Source organism: Thamnophis sirtalis, unplaced genomic scaffold (assembly GCF_051295495.1).
Source record: "Thamnophis sirtalis isolate CommonGarterSnake01/CBP01778 unplaced genomic scaffold, rThaSir2_p1.2 scaffold_6, whole genome shotgun sequence".
In the NCBI taxonomy this organism is placed as follows: domain Eukaryota; kingdom Metazoa; phylum Chordata; class Lepidosauria; order Squamata; family Natricidae; genus Thamnophis; species Thamnophis sirtalis.
In genome coordinates, this window is record NW_028261386.1 from 78,596,059 (window position 1) to 78,612,450 (window position 16,392).

Consider the following 16,392-nt stretch of genomic DNA (forward strand, 5'->3'; position numbering starts at 1 on the left):
GGTGATTCACTTTCACCTCTTCTCTTCATCATCGCAATGATCCCACTATCAGTAATCTTTAAAAAATGAAATTAGGCTACCAAACAGCCAAAGAAGCTGAAAAAGTTTCGCATTTACTATATATGGATGATTTGAAACTCTATGGAAAGTCAGAAAAAGAAATCCAATCATTGACAGAGTCCGAGTATTCAGCACCGATATTTCAATGCAGTTTGGCATGGAAAAATTATATATATAATATTATATAATATTAAAACAGCAACAAACTGTTGGGAACATCAGCCTGAAAAGTCACCGAAAATCAGATGGTCAAGATCTTGTGGGATTTTCTCATACAAACGGACAAAATACTGGCGCATAATACATCAGACATCACACTGGTTGAGAAAAACAAGTTTACAATCATAGACATTGCAATACCAAGTGATAGCAGGGTCGATGAGAAGGAATGTGAAAAACTCTCAAAATACCAGGACTTAAAAATTGAAATTCAACGACTATGGCACAAACCAGCAGTGGTAATTCCAGTGGTAATCGGCACACTGGGTACTATTCCAAAAGTACTGGAATTATATTTAAAACAGTTAAAAATTGACAAAATCACCATCAGTCAAATGCAAAAAGCCGCACTGCTTGGATCTGCACGCATATTACGAAAATACGTTACGACGTCCTAGGCCCCTGGGTGGGGCCCGACTAGTAATCAATGCCAAATCCAGCGAAACAACTGGCCGCTGTGATACAATTGTATAATAATGATGATATATATACCTATCAGCCTGACCTCAATACCAGTAAAGATTCTGGAAAAGATAATCAAGCAACGAATTAGCGAACACCTAGAAGTAAACAAAGTAATAGCCAAAAGCCAACATAGGTTTGTCAAAAACAGATCATGCCTGTTTAATCTTATTGCATTCTTTGACAAAGTGACAAAATTAGTGTACCAGAGGAATGCTGTCAATATAGTTTACTTGGACTTTAGTAAGGCATTTGATACGGTAGACCATAACCTTCTACTAGATAAAGTAGAAGAATGTGAGTTAAGACAACATCACCACCAGATGGATTTGTAACTGGCTGACCAACCACACTCAACGTGTAGCCCTCAATGGAACTGCATCTACATGGAGGGAAGTATGCAGTGGAGTACCCAAAGGCTCTGTTTTAGGCCCAGTACTCTTCAACATCTTCATCAATAATTTGGATGAGGGAATAAGTGGGGAACTCATCAAATTTTCAGATGACCCCAAGCTGGCAGGAATAGCCAACAGTCCAGAAGACAGGCTTAAAATATAGAAAGATTTTGACAAACTTGAACTTTGGGCACTATCTAATAAAATGAAATTCAATGGTGAAGAGAGTTCTACATTTAGGCAAGAAAAACAAAATGCACAGGTACAGTATAGGTGGTACCTTGCTCAATGGTAGTAACTGTGAGAGGGATCTTGGAGTCCTAGTGGACAACCATTTAAATATGAACCAGCAGTGTGTAGTAGCTGCCAAAAAAGCCAACACAGAGGGATAGAATCAAGATCACGTGAAGTGTTAATACCACTTTATAATGCTTTGGTAAGGCCACACTTGGAATACTGCATTCAGTTTTGGTCACCACAATGTAGAAAAGATGTGGAGACTCTAGAAAGAGTGCAGAGAAGAGCAACAAAGATGATTAGGGGACTGGAGACTAAAACATATGAAGAACGGTTGCAGGAACTGGGTATGTCTAGTTTAATGAAAAGAAGGACTAAGGGAGACATGATAGCAGTGTTCGGATATCTCAGGGGTTGCCACAAAGAAGAGGGAGTCAAACTATTCTCCAAGGCATCTGAGGGTAGAACAAGAAGCAATGGATGGAAACTAATCAAGGAGTGAAGTAACTTAGAACTGAGGAAAAATGTCCTGACAGTTAGAACAATTAATCAGTGGAACAGCTTGCCTCCAGAAGTTGTGAATGCCCCAACACTGGAAGTTTTTGATAGCCATTTGTCTTTGTCGGAATATAATTACAAATTAGTCTCAAAGAAATAAAAATCAAAATGTACTTGATAAAGATAATAATCCTCTACTTAAATGCCTTGATAAAGTTTCAATATGGAAAGATTCTTCATCAACCTGAAAGATCAAAGTCTAATTTCTTATAGGAGGATATTAGCCATAGAAGATTTTGGAGACTGAACGTGCAAATTTACTATCAAGACACTGTTATTAATAAAGTATAGAAAACTAAAAAAAAAGTAAATATCTATAGAAATCCTGATTTTTGGTAAGCAGGGATGTTTATTGTCTTCTCCAAAGCATTACTAATATTATACTATTTTGAAAACAATGCTATTCTTAAAAGAACTAAATCTAACTATTAAACACATGAACACTCTCAGTGGGTTGCTCTTATAGACTTGAATTTAATTTTAAACATTTTGACATCCATATAAATCCCAACAAGTTTAATGAGCCTTTCTTTTTAATCAATGGTATTAGTTCTAATATGTGTTTCTACAATGCAGCCATAAGCAAACTCTTTGGATTACAATGTTAGTTTACTATTATTAGTATATTACATTTTCCAAATTTCATCATCATTACCATTGTACTTTTCTGAATAACTCTAATATGGATTCAATAATATATTGTTTTAAAATTATGTAAATTTTGAACTATATTGCTGGTCACATTCAAATACATTCAGCAAAATTAATATTGTAATTAAGAGGTGACAAGAACATTAAAAAAGTGGTTTTTTATCCCACTTTTTCATGTTTTCAATATTGCTTGGATATGATATGCTGACATGATACACTACAAAATAATTAGGTCATGCTGTCATAGCGTGAAAAACATGGTTTGTACATATCCACAATAATGATCTGTATCTGAGATTCATTCACTAAAATGTATTAAGAGAAGCACTAAACCCAAGCAATGACTGTTTGAGATATAAAATATATAGCAGAACATTTTATAAAATGATATTTTGTTTTAAAGCATAAATATTTAATATTAATATAGTTTTATACTTTTCTGGATTATAAAATTCAACAGTATCCATAAGCACATCAGAAAGGATTATTATTCTGACATAATTAAAATGATTTAAGCATTTATTATTATTTAAATATTATCCAATATTTATTATATAAATATTATAATATATTTAAACATAGCATAAAAATAACTAGCTTTCTTTGGTAATTAATTTCACAATAAATACATGCATGTAAATAAAATCCAAGCATAATTCTGATATTGGAGCTCTTGAAAAAATATTAAATGTAAGTTTTACTAGAAAATATTATTTTCAATGTAAAGTATGAAACTATCAAATGACAACAAATTTCTTACTGGTAAACTTGAAGGCCTCTCTTGTTGGATTAGGGTCAGTTCTTCATGGTTAGGTTTGTTCTGGGTGACTGAGGGTTGAGACCTAGTTCCATAGCCTTCCTGAGACATTTCCTAGATAAAATATACATTTACATGTTAGTAATAGGAAATACTAGCAATGATAAAAGAAAAAAAGGGAGAGAAATTAATTATAGGACTGATCTAGTTCTATGTTGATACCTTTCCACTCCCCCTCCCCACAATTTCAACTAAACCTCAGTATTCTCTCTATTTGCTTTGCACACATATTTAGTACATAGAGTACAATGGTGGGTTGCAGGTGGTATGCCCCAGTACGGGCATACCGGAACCTGCCCAGAGCACCGGGTATCATTCCGATACAGTGCTCCGGAGGGCCCACCTGCCCACCCAAGCTCCTTACCTGTCCTTTAAGCCTTTGGAACTTCCGGGCACACACATGGCATGTACAGCACCTGTGCGACGCTCCACCGAGCATCTGGAGCGTCGCAGAGGCATGCGGAGGCATCACAGGCAGGTACGACACATGCCAGGCTCCTTTCCAACTGTACTGGTTGGAACGGGATCCGGAACCCACCACTGATACAGTATATACATGCTACAGCTCTAAAGAAAGCATCCTATAGATTTCAGAATGCATCCTATTTGATTAAAAACAAGTTGTAGTGATGAGAATTTAATGGCATGCCATTTGTTAATATTGTATACAGGATTCAATTCAATTTAACTCTAGAGAAAGTCAAATTATACTGCTTGGGGATGGCAAAATATAAGATAAACACTGAATAGTAATAATGGTTACTAGATATTGTACCTCTACTTTTTCAGAAGATTTTGTTTTTCTTTTTTTTTCTAGCAGGACAACCAGATTTTGTTAACAGCTGTGTTTCCTATGCCATCCGTCTGCTAAACTTGCAAGATTCATTTTTCTCACCGTGTACATGTATCTAAAATCTAGATTGTGTGGTTTTTCTGTGTCATATAATATATGTGGGTAAATTCATTCATTCATTCATTCATTCATTCATTCATTCATTCATTCATTCATTCATTCATTCATTCATGTTTATGTAGTGTATATTGGAGGTGGTGACCCTTTGAGAGCTGTATGCAATGAAATTTCATTGTAATGTATGCTGATTGGTGTACATTCAAAATGACAATACAGTTATTCTAAGTCTTTAGCAAACTGAATACACGGGGTGGGGCAACCATTGGCTAAAGATGAAACTGCTGCTCCAAGCTTGATGTTGTCTTCCCTAGCCATTTTGTTAGAAAATTGTATAAGGCTATTTTGAAGTTGTGGGAAGAGAATATTTTATCTTTCTATAACTATATATAACAGCCTCCTTCAGAATAGTATAAATATCAGAAGACTCCTGAATTAGCATTAAAGGAATAATCAAAGCAATTAAGTGTCTAACGAAATTAAACAGAACTGATTTGTCCATAGCACATGAAGTAGATCATATAGCCTTTAGGATAGATAAATATTCCCTATATTTCTGTCACAATCCCTCTATAATATTGTCCTAGAGTGCAGATTGGGGTTTCAGGAAAGTTCAATTTTGGTCTGTGTGAATGGATGTTACTTCCACAGTGGTCTAAATCAAACTGCAAAAATCAATCTATGTCAATGGGATTTATTTGGACTATAGTATAATATTCAAGTGGAAGTCTGAGAAATAAAAGAACAACCAGGCTTAACTTCCAAGAATACAGGATAACTTTTTCCCCAATTCCCTACAAGACTGCCTGGATGAATTTCTGCCATTTCCCTGGCAAGGTTTTTCAAAAGTGGATTGCTACTGTTTCCTTCCTAGGGCTAAGAGAAAGTGACTGGCCCAAGGTCAGCCATCTGGTTTTGTGTCTAAGGTGGGACTAGAACTCACGGCCTCCCTGTTTCTAGTCCGATGCCTTAACCACTACATCACATTGGCTCTTGAGGATAAATCAACATAACTTTAATTTCAAAAGGAGATGAGATTTTATTGTTTGTTTATCTTTCTTCCCTATTGGTTAATAAATTATTATTTTAATTTGTTTTTTCCTCGTCTTTTAATTGGTAATTTTAATCAACTGAATGGAACAATTATTTTTACATGAATCATAGTTAGCATTGAAAACATGGAAATAATTTTTAAACAGCACTTTCAACAGATATGGCATTGCTTCTTATTGGTATTCTGTAGGATCTTGGATCATCAGGATTCTGACCTGATATGGGATGGAAACAGCATTATTTACACTTTTTGATGATCTCTGATGTAGGCAGGATGGGGGTTGTGAATCCATCCTTGCCCTATTTGAACTCAAATTTTTAATCATCAATCTTGGTATCCCTTCTCATTGGCTTAGAAGATTGGCATTGGGTGATGCGATGTTGTGATGTGCTTATGCTGATCCTTCCCCTTTCTTGATTGGTGATGATTGGCGGAGATAGGTCTCAGCTCCTACTGTGTGGGAGGAGCCAAAGAGTTCAGTGTTCTCTCCTGCTTGATTTAACATTTATATGAGGCTGCTGTGTGAACTCATTCATCATCACGGTGTTAGGTACCAGTATGTTAATGATACCCAATTATATATTTCTGCCCCAGCAAATAAAGTGATACCAAGAACATCACTTAATTATCCAGCTGTCTATGAGATTCTCAGTCATTCAGGTCATGGTTGTCCCAAAGGTCCCTTTTTTTCAAGAGGCAACTGAACTTTCTTGTTTTTCTTTGAAGATGTTTCGCATCTCATCCAAGAAGCTTCTTCAGCCCCACCATCCAGTCAGAGCTGAAGAAAATTCTTGGAAGAGAAGAAAAACACCTTCAAAGAAAAACAAGAAAGTCCAGTTGCCTCTTGAAAAAAGCACTTTTGGACATCTAATCCTGATGAGAGTCTGAATGGGGAACAACAGGCTTCAGCTGAAACTCAGCAACACTCAGTAGCTTTGGGATCTAGGTTCTAGGACTATGCCATTTTTGGTGCTTGATAGGGTTGCACTGCCCCAGATAGACCCAATATGGGATTAAAGCTCACCTGCTCAAAGAGTACATAGAATTTATGGTTAGAAGGATCTTTGCACAACTTCATGTTGTGCATCAACTGCACCAAGCCTTAGATTGAGAGGTTCTGCTCAAAATCTCTCATGCCTTGGTCACCTTCAGATTGAACTACTACTACTCTATATGGAGCTGCCCTGGAAGCTTCAACTCATGGAAAAATGCAGCAATACAGCCAGTTATGTGTGCTCCTACAACATGAGCTGCTTTAGCCACAAATCTGATTGCAAATCCAATGCAAGGTGCTAGTTTAAAGCCCTTAATGGCAGGGGGCTAATTACCTCTACTCAATTACATCTTCCTTATTATATGTGTCCATTCCACTGGATCTGGCAGAGAAAGCACGTTCGGGGTACCATTTTCTAGGGATTTAATTTTGTTGAGTCTGGGAGATGGGTCTCCCCTCTTGTGGTTTCTGCCTCATTATGAGACATTCTTATCCCCTCACACAAGTCAGGTTAGTTCCATCACTAGTAACATTCAAGAAGTCCCTCAAGACCTGACTTTGTCGCCAGGATTGGGTGTCCCAGAGAAATGGCAATATTCTTAAGATGGCTCTACTCTTATGGTTGATATATTTACTTTCTCCATGTCTTGTAGATTTGTATATGTTAATTTTTATTTGTATTTTAATTGTCAATAATGATTATTTTATAGTCTGTACTAATTGTTTTTGTGTATTGTTGTTTTATTTTATTGTTGTACTCTGCCGAAGGTTGCCCATGGTGAGATGGGCAGCCATATAAATTTGATAAATAAAAACATAATTTATTATTTATTTATAACATTTATTGGCCACCCATCTTATCTCACTCACTATTTTTTATTATAAATAAATGAAATAAAAATGTTACCAAAGGGTTCCTCCAAATGCAAAATATAAATGTATATTTTTAATCATCACTGTCTTCTCATTTTGACAGATTAAGAGAAATAACAATTTTTGTTCCAATTTAAATGGAAGTTTAGTGCAGTGAAGTCAGCTAATAATCATAGTTCAGTTTAGTAATTTCATTTATTCTGATTGCTAGCATAAAGATGTCAATTGCTGTTTCTATAATGTAAAACAAATAGTGTTGAATTTAAAAAGTTCTAATGAAATTAAGCTTCTTTTTTGACTTCCATTCTTCTTTTAACTATGTGCTAAAATAATCTTAGAAATCCATCTTTTCCCTTTGGTTATCACCAGTTAGGCTTAAGAGTGACAGATGCTGATGGGTGAATGATTATTAGTTTTGATCACGTCCTCTTCCTCCTCCTACCTAGACACAGCCTTCCTGCTGGGTAGGCCAGCATGATTTAAATCAACAAATGGCATTCAGCCCTCCCTCAGTTAAAAAGCAAGATAGCTTTCTAGTAGGCTAACAAATGAGCAACATTTTTCCCCTTTAAATTTACATCCTACCTCAGATAATAGTGTCTCCAATAAATCCTCTGCAACAACAACAGAAACTAACACTTAACAACATTTACATTGTTTATTTAATCAACTGTCTTTTTTTTCATTGACACTTCACAAATAAGTAAGCATTACAATGGAGTTGAGTTTAAAGTTTGAAAACACACAGTCAAAGTGGAGAGGAGAGAGACAGTGACAAAGAAGAGGATTGAAGAGGTAAAGAACCAGACCTATACTCTGCATTTCTCACAGCCAGTTCCTAACATGGAGACGGAAAATAGTTTAGATTTAAAAGCCTTACTAGTACTCTAAGAATAAAAAAAAATCATCAGATGATCAGTTAAGACTTAAAGAATAATGCCTTTAAAAATAAAACAGCATGAATTTCTATGCAATAATATTAAGTGCAGAGTCTTGTTACTACTTACTACAGTGTAACCATTTCCTAATGCAACTCATACTTTTAGCTTGATCACAAATTACATTGTTATCCTATTCCAGGCCTCATATATAAGGTGACCAGACGTCCCGCTTTTGGCGGGATAGTCACGCTTTTCCACAATTTTTCCCACGTCCTGGTTTTTTTTAAAAAAAGTCCTGATTTTTTTTTAAAGTTATGAAAAAGCCTCCAGCCGCTGAGGCTCTCCTAGCAACTGGGAGCATACATTCTTCTTCGAGACGAGCGCATCCCCGCCTGTGCGTCCCTGGGAGCTGTTGCCAATGGCTGAGAGAGGAGAAGACTTACTCCTGTGGAGACCACGGACTTCCCTCACGGATTTTTTCTTTTTCTGTTGCTTTGAGCAGCCCCTCCCTCCCCCCCTCTCTTCCTCCCTCTCTCGGAGCTAGCAGCTGCCTCCGAGGCCGTCCAAGCTCAGCCCCTCCCCCTCCCCGGACTGCTGCTTCTCCTCGGCTGTCGGGCTTCTAAATTGGCATTGCGTGTTGTTGTTTGAGGAGGGAATTACTGTTCCATAGAAACACAGCGTGTGTGTCACGTGGCTGATAACCTGGTCTCTACAGAAAAGGTAATTTTAAAAACTTCAGAGCAAATCCAGAAAGGGGAGAAAGAGGCTGAAGGAGTGTGTGAGGAGGGGGGATTTTCTAAACCGCATTGAATCCAGAGGAGGGGGGGGAGAGAGAGAGAGAGAGAGAGAGAGTTTGTGAGGAGGGGGGATTTCCTAAACCCCATTGAATCCAGAGGAGAGAGAGAGAGAGAGAGAGAGAGAGAGAGAGAAAGAGAGAGAGATAGAGAGAGAGAGAGAGAGGGAGTGTGTGAGGAGGGGGGATTTCCTAAACCCCATTGAATCCAGAGGAGGGGAGAAAGAGAGGGAGAGAGAGAGAGGGAGTGTGTGAGGAGGGGGGATTTTCTAAACCCCATTGAATCCAGAGGAGGGGAGAGAGGGGGGGAGTGTGTGAGGAGGGGGGATTTCCTAAACCCCATTGAATCCAGAGAAGGGGAGAGAGAGAAAGAGGGAATGTGTGCACAGGAGGGGGGATTTTCTAAAAGTCCCATTGAATCCAGAGAAGTTTGTGAGTGTGTGTGTGTGTGTGTGTGTGAGAGAGAGAGAGAGAGAGAGAGAGAGAGACTATCACTAAGTGTTGTAGCTTATGATTTTTGATGAATGTATTCTATTTTTTTTTAAATGTACACCGAAGACAAATTCCTTGTGTGTCCAATCACACTTGGCTAATAAACTATTCTACTCTACTCTACTCTACTCATTTCTATTTCAATTCTAAAAAGGAGTTTAGCTTCTCTCTCTTGAAAATGTAAGCTAGCATAATGCAAGCTAGCTTTAGCTTTCAAACAGTTCATTTAGTGACCAAAGTTACAATGGCATTGAAAAAAGTGACTGATGACCATTTTTCACACTTAGCGACCATTTTTCACACTTAGCGACCGTTGAAGCATCCTCATGATCACGTGATCAAAATTTTGATGTTTGGCAACAGATTCATATTTATGATGCTTTCAGTGTCCTGGGGTCATGTAATTGCCTTGTGTGACCTTTTGACAAAATATAAATTTTTTAATCAAGCTGCCCCCCCCCCCGTCCCGGTCAATGGTGTCCCTCTTTACCAATCTGAAAATCTGGTCACCTTACTCATATAAGTATTTTTGCATTGCCATTGAAGACCAATTCATTTAAACCGCATATTGAATCAGATCCCTCCATTAAAATATACATGTGAATTTCTTACATAATTATATTGATTTATTTGTTTAAAAGATACATCACCAAATATTTTAGAAATAACACATTACATAGATTTTCTAAATTGTCTAATTTTTGCTTGAGATGAAATTTTGTTCTTACTTGGGTGAAATATGTTAGAAAGTGAGAAGGCCTTGTATTGTACAGCAATGCTACTGTATAATGAAATCAACTAGGTCAGTTTTCCATAAAAGTTCTGACAGAAGAAAAATACTCTCAGTAAATTCAATCCAGTAAACCAATCAATTTTAACTGGAAAGGTCATTTAAAAGTATGAACACACCATTGAAGAGGTCCTGTTATTTATAAATGGCAAATTAATTATCTATTTATTAATTATACGTTATTATCTACTAAGACTATTATTCTTCTATCTCTTTCACTTATGACTATAACCGTTGCTTGTATCTTTAAAATTTATATTGTCTTCTTTGTTCCCTAGTATAATTTGATTGCTTATTAGTAACGTATGACTATCACTAAGTGTTGTATCTTATGATTCTTGATGAATGTATTCTATTTTATTTTTCTTTATGTACACTGAGAGTATATGCATCAAAGACAAATTCCTTGTGTATCCAATCACACTTAGCCAATAAAGAATTCTATCTATCTATTCTGTTATAAATACTGGGAGCTCCTGATCAAACATGCTTTTTATAAATCATTTCCCCCCTTCCAATTTTGCCTGGTTTTATCTGTCTTTGTGTCATTAAATATTGGTATGTGATTTTAAACATGTTAAGCCCAGGATATTATTCCCAAGTAGTAAAGTTGTAAACCACCGATTATGTTATTTGTTTAGAAATTGCTATGTCACTAGAATACAAGAATACTTTTGGCAAAAAGAAATGAGAAGCCAAATTAGAGGACATAGCAAGCTGGATAATCCTGGTAACTTCTGGTGAGGACAAGGTGAGCTAGACATCCCTGAGGGACAGGGATGACATTACAGCACACATTATTAGCTGGAGAGTAGATCCTGTATCTTAGCTGGGCAAATCTATCTGGAGAAAGGAAGGATTCTGAGGTAGCCCACATGTACTCTAGACAGCTGCTCTACAACTTCGTTAAAGCTACTTTAAAGTGAAGAGATAGCATAGGCATCTGACATCAGATTTCCTAAACCAGGTTTGGAACAACAATATAACCTCAAAGGATAGACACAGAATTTCAGTCTTAATGACATTTGAAAATTATCACTTTAGATTTAATTCTTGATTGGGGAGGACATAGAAAAGGGAAGGATGTATGATAGATATAGTATATAAACATATATACAAGTATATATAGATTTTTTTCTCATGTGCATCAAACTTGCAGAGAGGCAGATAAATTTGGATGATAAGTACAGGCTTTAAAGCACTTGGCTAAAATTTGCATTCAGATTTTCTCCATTTTGGCAGACACTTACAGACTCGTCAATTATCAATTCTAAAATAGCTGAAAGTGCAATTTCAGAATGCATTAGGAGTTTCTTTCCAACTAGGGCACAGGGCACAATGCACAGGAAGCAACATTCTGTAAAGCCACTTTAAAGTGCCTGCAAGAATTAGTGGCACAGAAGTCCAAGTAAACAAATAAGCAAATAAATAAATCAGGTTTGAAAAACATAGCTGTATGTTCTTCAAATCGCTATATTGCAATCAACAGGATTTGGAGGGAACAATTGGTAAAAAGCAGGAAGATGAGATTTAGAATATGATCCATCTATTAAATAATATGGTACTTGTGTTTAAACCTTTAGGATAAAAAATATGAAGTGAGAAATAAATTAGTTCAAAATGAAAGGATGTTGTTTTCTTAGGAAATAACTTGGCAAATACTTCTAAATAAAATCAGACAAAAAATACTATACCTTACAAAATGATCATTCACATAATTAATTGTGCATATCCAACTTAATATAGCATTTACAAAATTCTGATTTAATAAATGATTTACAGCCTCTATTTCAGAATAATACACAGAAGATACATTCATGAATGCTGTCTTCAGAATTTAGAATTGACCCTACATAGTTGAAAGATTTGGCAAGGATATTATTATTTAAGTTTTAATCTTCAATTCGATTCATGGTTTAGGATTGGTAAAAACTTAAAAGTTCAAATTTTAACCAAGGATCTAAAAGTTATTAAGGTAGCATCTGTGTATATAGGCAGTTCTGAATAGGGTTTGTTTTTTTCTTGCAAAGTCAGAATAGTCAGGTTTAATAAGTTCAAATTTTCCATGTATCTACAGTAGGCGGTGCTTTCAATATTGCTTCAAAGCAGTGGTGGGTTTCAAAAAGTTTTAGAACCTATTCTGGAGAAAAAAGAAGGCGTGTGAGAAAGCAGCCCCACTGCCCGAACACATAAAGGAAGGAAGCGGCAACCTCCTTTGCCCTTGGCTACACGTGCCTCTTTTTGTTCTCCGCCTGCCCGAACGAGTGAAGGAGGCAGGCAGAGAATGACCATTGGCTTACCTGAAGGGTTGTTTTCTGTGCACTGCAAAGAGAGTCCAAGCATGGGTTAAACTCAGCCAATCTGCCCAGGATTGAATTGAAACTTTAGCCACACCTCTGGTGTTGCCTTCACTGCCATTTTTTTCAATGAAGGGGTGGATCTGTATGCGTTTGAAAGGTAGTACAAGAAAGTCCATAAAAAGGTCCAAAATATCTATCAAACAGCAGAGAAAGGCCCCAGGGTGGGGTTGGACTCTCCTCGCAGTGCACAGAAAATGACCCTTCAGGTAAGCCAATGATCATTTTCCTGTGCGCTGCTTGGAAAGTCGAAGCATGGGACATACCCAAGCTAAATGTCACTAGGGTGGGAAGCTGATGAGTCCAAGTTCTCTCCTTTGGTATGAATACTCTGTAGGACAAGCCTCCCAAATGCCCCTCCACAGAAGCTAATTTGTCCAATTTATAGTTTTGAACAAATGGAGATAAGGAAGTCAAAGTTGCCGCCCTGCAAATCTCCTCTATCAGTGCCTGGGTCGCCAAGGCTGTGGTGGTGGCGGCGCTCCTAGTAGAATGTGTGGTAATATGGCATGGCACCGGTCTGGATTGCAGGACATGAGTGAAGGTTTCTCCCTCGGATGTTTGGGATGCGGACAGAAATCCGAGAGGATAAGCTCCTGAGCCCGGTGAAACTAGGAGTTAACCTTGGGAATAAATGCCGGGTCCAGCCGGAGGACCATCTTGTCAGGATGTATCAGACACAAGTCCTCCCGAATAGACAGGGCTGTCAACTCCGAGATCCGTCACGCAGAAGTGATGGCAATTAAGACGGTCTTAAATGTCAGATGTTTCAGGCTGGCAGACTGTAGTGGCTCAAAAAGTGTGCCTATAAGGGCCTGTAACACAACTTTGAGTTCCCATGACGGGTACCGATGGACAACTGGGGGTCTCAGGTTGGTGGCACCCTGCAGGAAACTACAGATGATGGGGTGACAGCCAAGAGACGAGTGACTGTCCGGCACGAGGATTGTGGATAAGGCAGCCACCTGACGCCTGAGGGTGTTAGGCGCCAGGCCCTGGTCCAGTCCATCCTGTAAATAGTCCAGAACCTGAGGGCCGGTAGCCGTGGTCAGCGTTACCTCATGCGTCGTATCTTTCAAAGGACCTTCAGGTGGCGTCATATATCCTGGTCGTGACAGGTTGTCTGGACACCTGAATGGTCTGGATAACCTTAATGGAGTGTCTACCCTTGCTCAGGAGGTCCCTCTCAAGTGTCAGGCGGCTACTTGCAGCCACCTGGGCTCCGGATGTTGTAGAGCTCCCTGGCTAAGAGAGACCTCTTATTTGGGAATCCGCCATAGTGGATTGATGGGCAGGCTCACCCAGGTTGGCAAACCAAGTCCTCTTGGGCTAGAAGGGAGCCACGAGCAGAACCTCCACGCTCTCCGCCAAGATTTTCCAAATAACCCTGGGCAGGAGTGGCAATGGAGGGAAGGCATATAGAAGCCATGGCGGCCAGGGGCAATATAGGGTGTTGACGCCTTCCACTTGTGGAGAGTGAAATTGTGCGAAGAACCTGGGAAGGTGTGTGTTCTCCAGGGTGGTGAATAGGTCGACCAGTGGGCCAAATCTCTGCGACAGTCGATGAAACAGATCTAGATGTATGCGCCACTCCGAGTGCTTGACAGTGGCCCTGTTTACCCAATCCACCTGAATGCTGTTCACCCTGGAGATTTGCTCTGCTTGAATCGAGTGCAGGTGTCTTCCTGCCCACATTCCCAGGGATTCAGCCTCCACCAGCAGGAACTTGGCTCGGGTGCTCCCTTGGCGGTTTATGTGTGCCTTGGCTGCTACATTGTCCGTGAGAATCATCATATGATGTCCCTGGATGCTGCTCTGAAAAGGAAGAAGGGCCAGTCTCGCTGCCCTCAACTCTAGCCAGTTGATGCTGTGTGTCAACTTGGTCGCTGACCACCTGCCCTGTACTATTTGGTTGCAGAAATCAGCCCCCCCCCAGCTGAAAGGCTGGCATCCATCGTGATGGTTAGACGGTCCGGCTCCTTGAAGAGGGTTCCTTTCACCAGGGTGGAGGACAGCCACCACTGGAGGGAGCGACGCACCCAAGGGGGGACCAGGATCAGTGCTTGGGAGTTGCTGTTGTTGGCATGTTGGTGCGGTAATAGATGCCACTTGAGCTGCTGAGAGTGAAGCCTCGCCCACGGCACGATGGATAGGCAGGATATCATTTTGCCTAAGAGCTGGGACAACTGCATAATCAAGGCCTGATTTGAGTGTTGTACCTGCTGCACCAGAGTCCTGATGCTCTCCATCCGCTCCGGAGAATGGGAGACAGTGTCTATGATGGCACCAAGGTGCTGCAACCTGGTGGTTGGCTCAAGATAGCTTTTTTCTAGGTTGACAGAGAACCAGTGGTCTTGGAGGATTCTCTTGTGTCGCTCATTGGAGGGACGACAACTGGATGAGAATGTCATCCAGGTAGGCTTGGAGCCACACTGGCCAGGATCTAAGAAATGGTTACTGCTGCGAGAATTTTCGTGAACATTCTGGGGGCCGATGACAGGTCTCCAGAAGCACCCTGTACTGAAAGTGCTGGCATGTGTAAAAGAACCTCCAAAACTTGTGGTGCGCTCTGTGAATTGGGACGTGGAGGTATGCCTCCTTGAGATCTATGAAGGTTAGTAGGTTTCCTGGCCTGATGCAGCCTAGAACTGACTGGAGGGACTGCATCTTGAACCTATTGTATGCTAGATGGTAATTTAGCTTTTTTAGATCTAGTATTCCCCTCCACCCCCCAAAGTTCTTTGGGACAAGGAATAGGATGAAATAAAGTTCTGTCCCATCCTGACTGCAGAACTGGTTCTATGGCCCTGATTTCCCTGAGATGAAGGATCTCCTGTTCCATGAGAGCCTTCTTGACAGGGCAGGAGGGGGTTGGGCACTGGATGAAATGGCGTTGTGGAGGTGACATGAATTCTACAGTTAGACCCATGCGGATAGTTTGCAGGACCCACTGGTCTGACATGATTCGTTCCCATTGGGTGAACAGTTGCAGACACCCTCTGATGGGAGCTGTCCGCTGATGGTCACTTATAATGCTGGAAGGGTCTAGAACCAGACTCCCTGCAAAATGGGCGCCTGGAAAAATTCTGTTGATGGCCTCTGTTCCGAAAGGACTGATGGTCATGGGGCCTATCTGTACCTTGGAAATAGGGGCACTGGAACGAGCCTGAGGTAGAGGGTTGCTCTGAGGAGCAAAAGGACTGCCTCCTATAAAAATTGGAACCCTTACGCTCTGATTTTTTAATGACCAAAAGCATGCCTTTTTCTTGTCCTTGTTCTCTACAAGGACAGGGTCCAAGGCCTCCCCAAAGAGCTTGTCCCCCTTAAAGGCAGGAAGGTCTCTACAAAGACTTGCTTCCCTTACCTCGCAGTGCAGTTCCAGGACTGTGGGAATGGGATTATTTTCTGCTGGTATGGGCACATAGCCTCGACCCCTGCCTTCCTGCCGCCTCCTGTCCAGCCCTGTGCAATCTACCCAATAACCCACTGACCTCGGAACACTATGTTGGATGGCCTCTTCTTCGCGTCCTGTTACTGGCTGCAGCTGCGTCCGGGCAGGTGCTGCACCCCTAAAGTGGTCACATGGTAGTGGCGGGTGGGCTGCTGACTATCCTAGGGCCCGCCTGGTTTCTTCTGGAGGGGGAAGGCATATAGGAAACATTCCCCCCACCCGCCTGCAGCCTCAGAGCCTCAGCTGGGCGGGCAAAGGAAGTGGATGGGTGGGGCAAGTGAGCGGCGACTGGGGGGAACGAGTGAGTGGTGGGCAGGCTAGGGGAGGAAGTGTTCTGGTATGGGGCCTCCGGAAGAAGGGATGAGGGAAGGCACGCTAAATTTCACCAACCCGTACAC

The 16,392-nt window shown here is 40.3% G+C and overlaps 1 protein-coding gene across 10 annotated transcripts in view; it reads right to left on the bottom strand.

The window, feature by feature from the left end:
- Positions 1-16,392, bottom strand: part of ARID1B (AT-rich interaction domain 1B) — a 452,871-nt gene that overhangs the window by 290,643 nt on the left and 145,836 nt on the right. For all 10 annotated transcript variants that reach the window (XM_087718250.1, XM_087718248.1, XM_087718246.1 and 7 more), the window contains exon 4: positions 3,343-3,453. In XM_087718250.1, the coding sequence (XP_087574376.1) occupies positions 3,343-3,453 (111 nt within the window). The remainder of the gene's footprint in view (positions 1-3,342; positions 3,454-16,392) is intronic.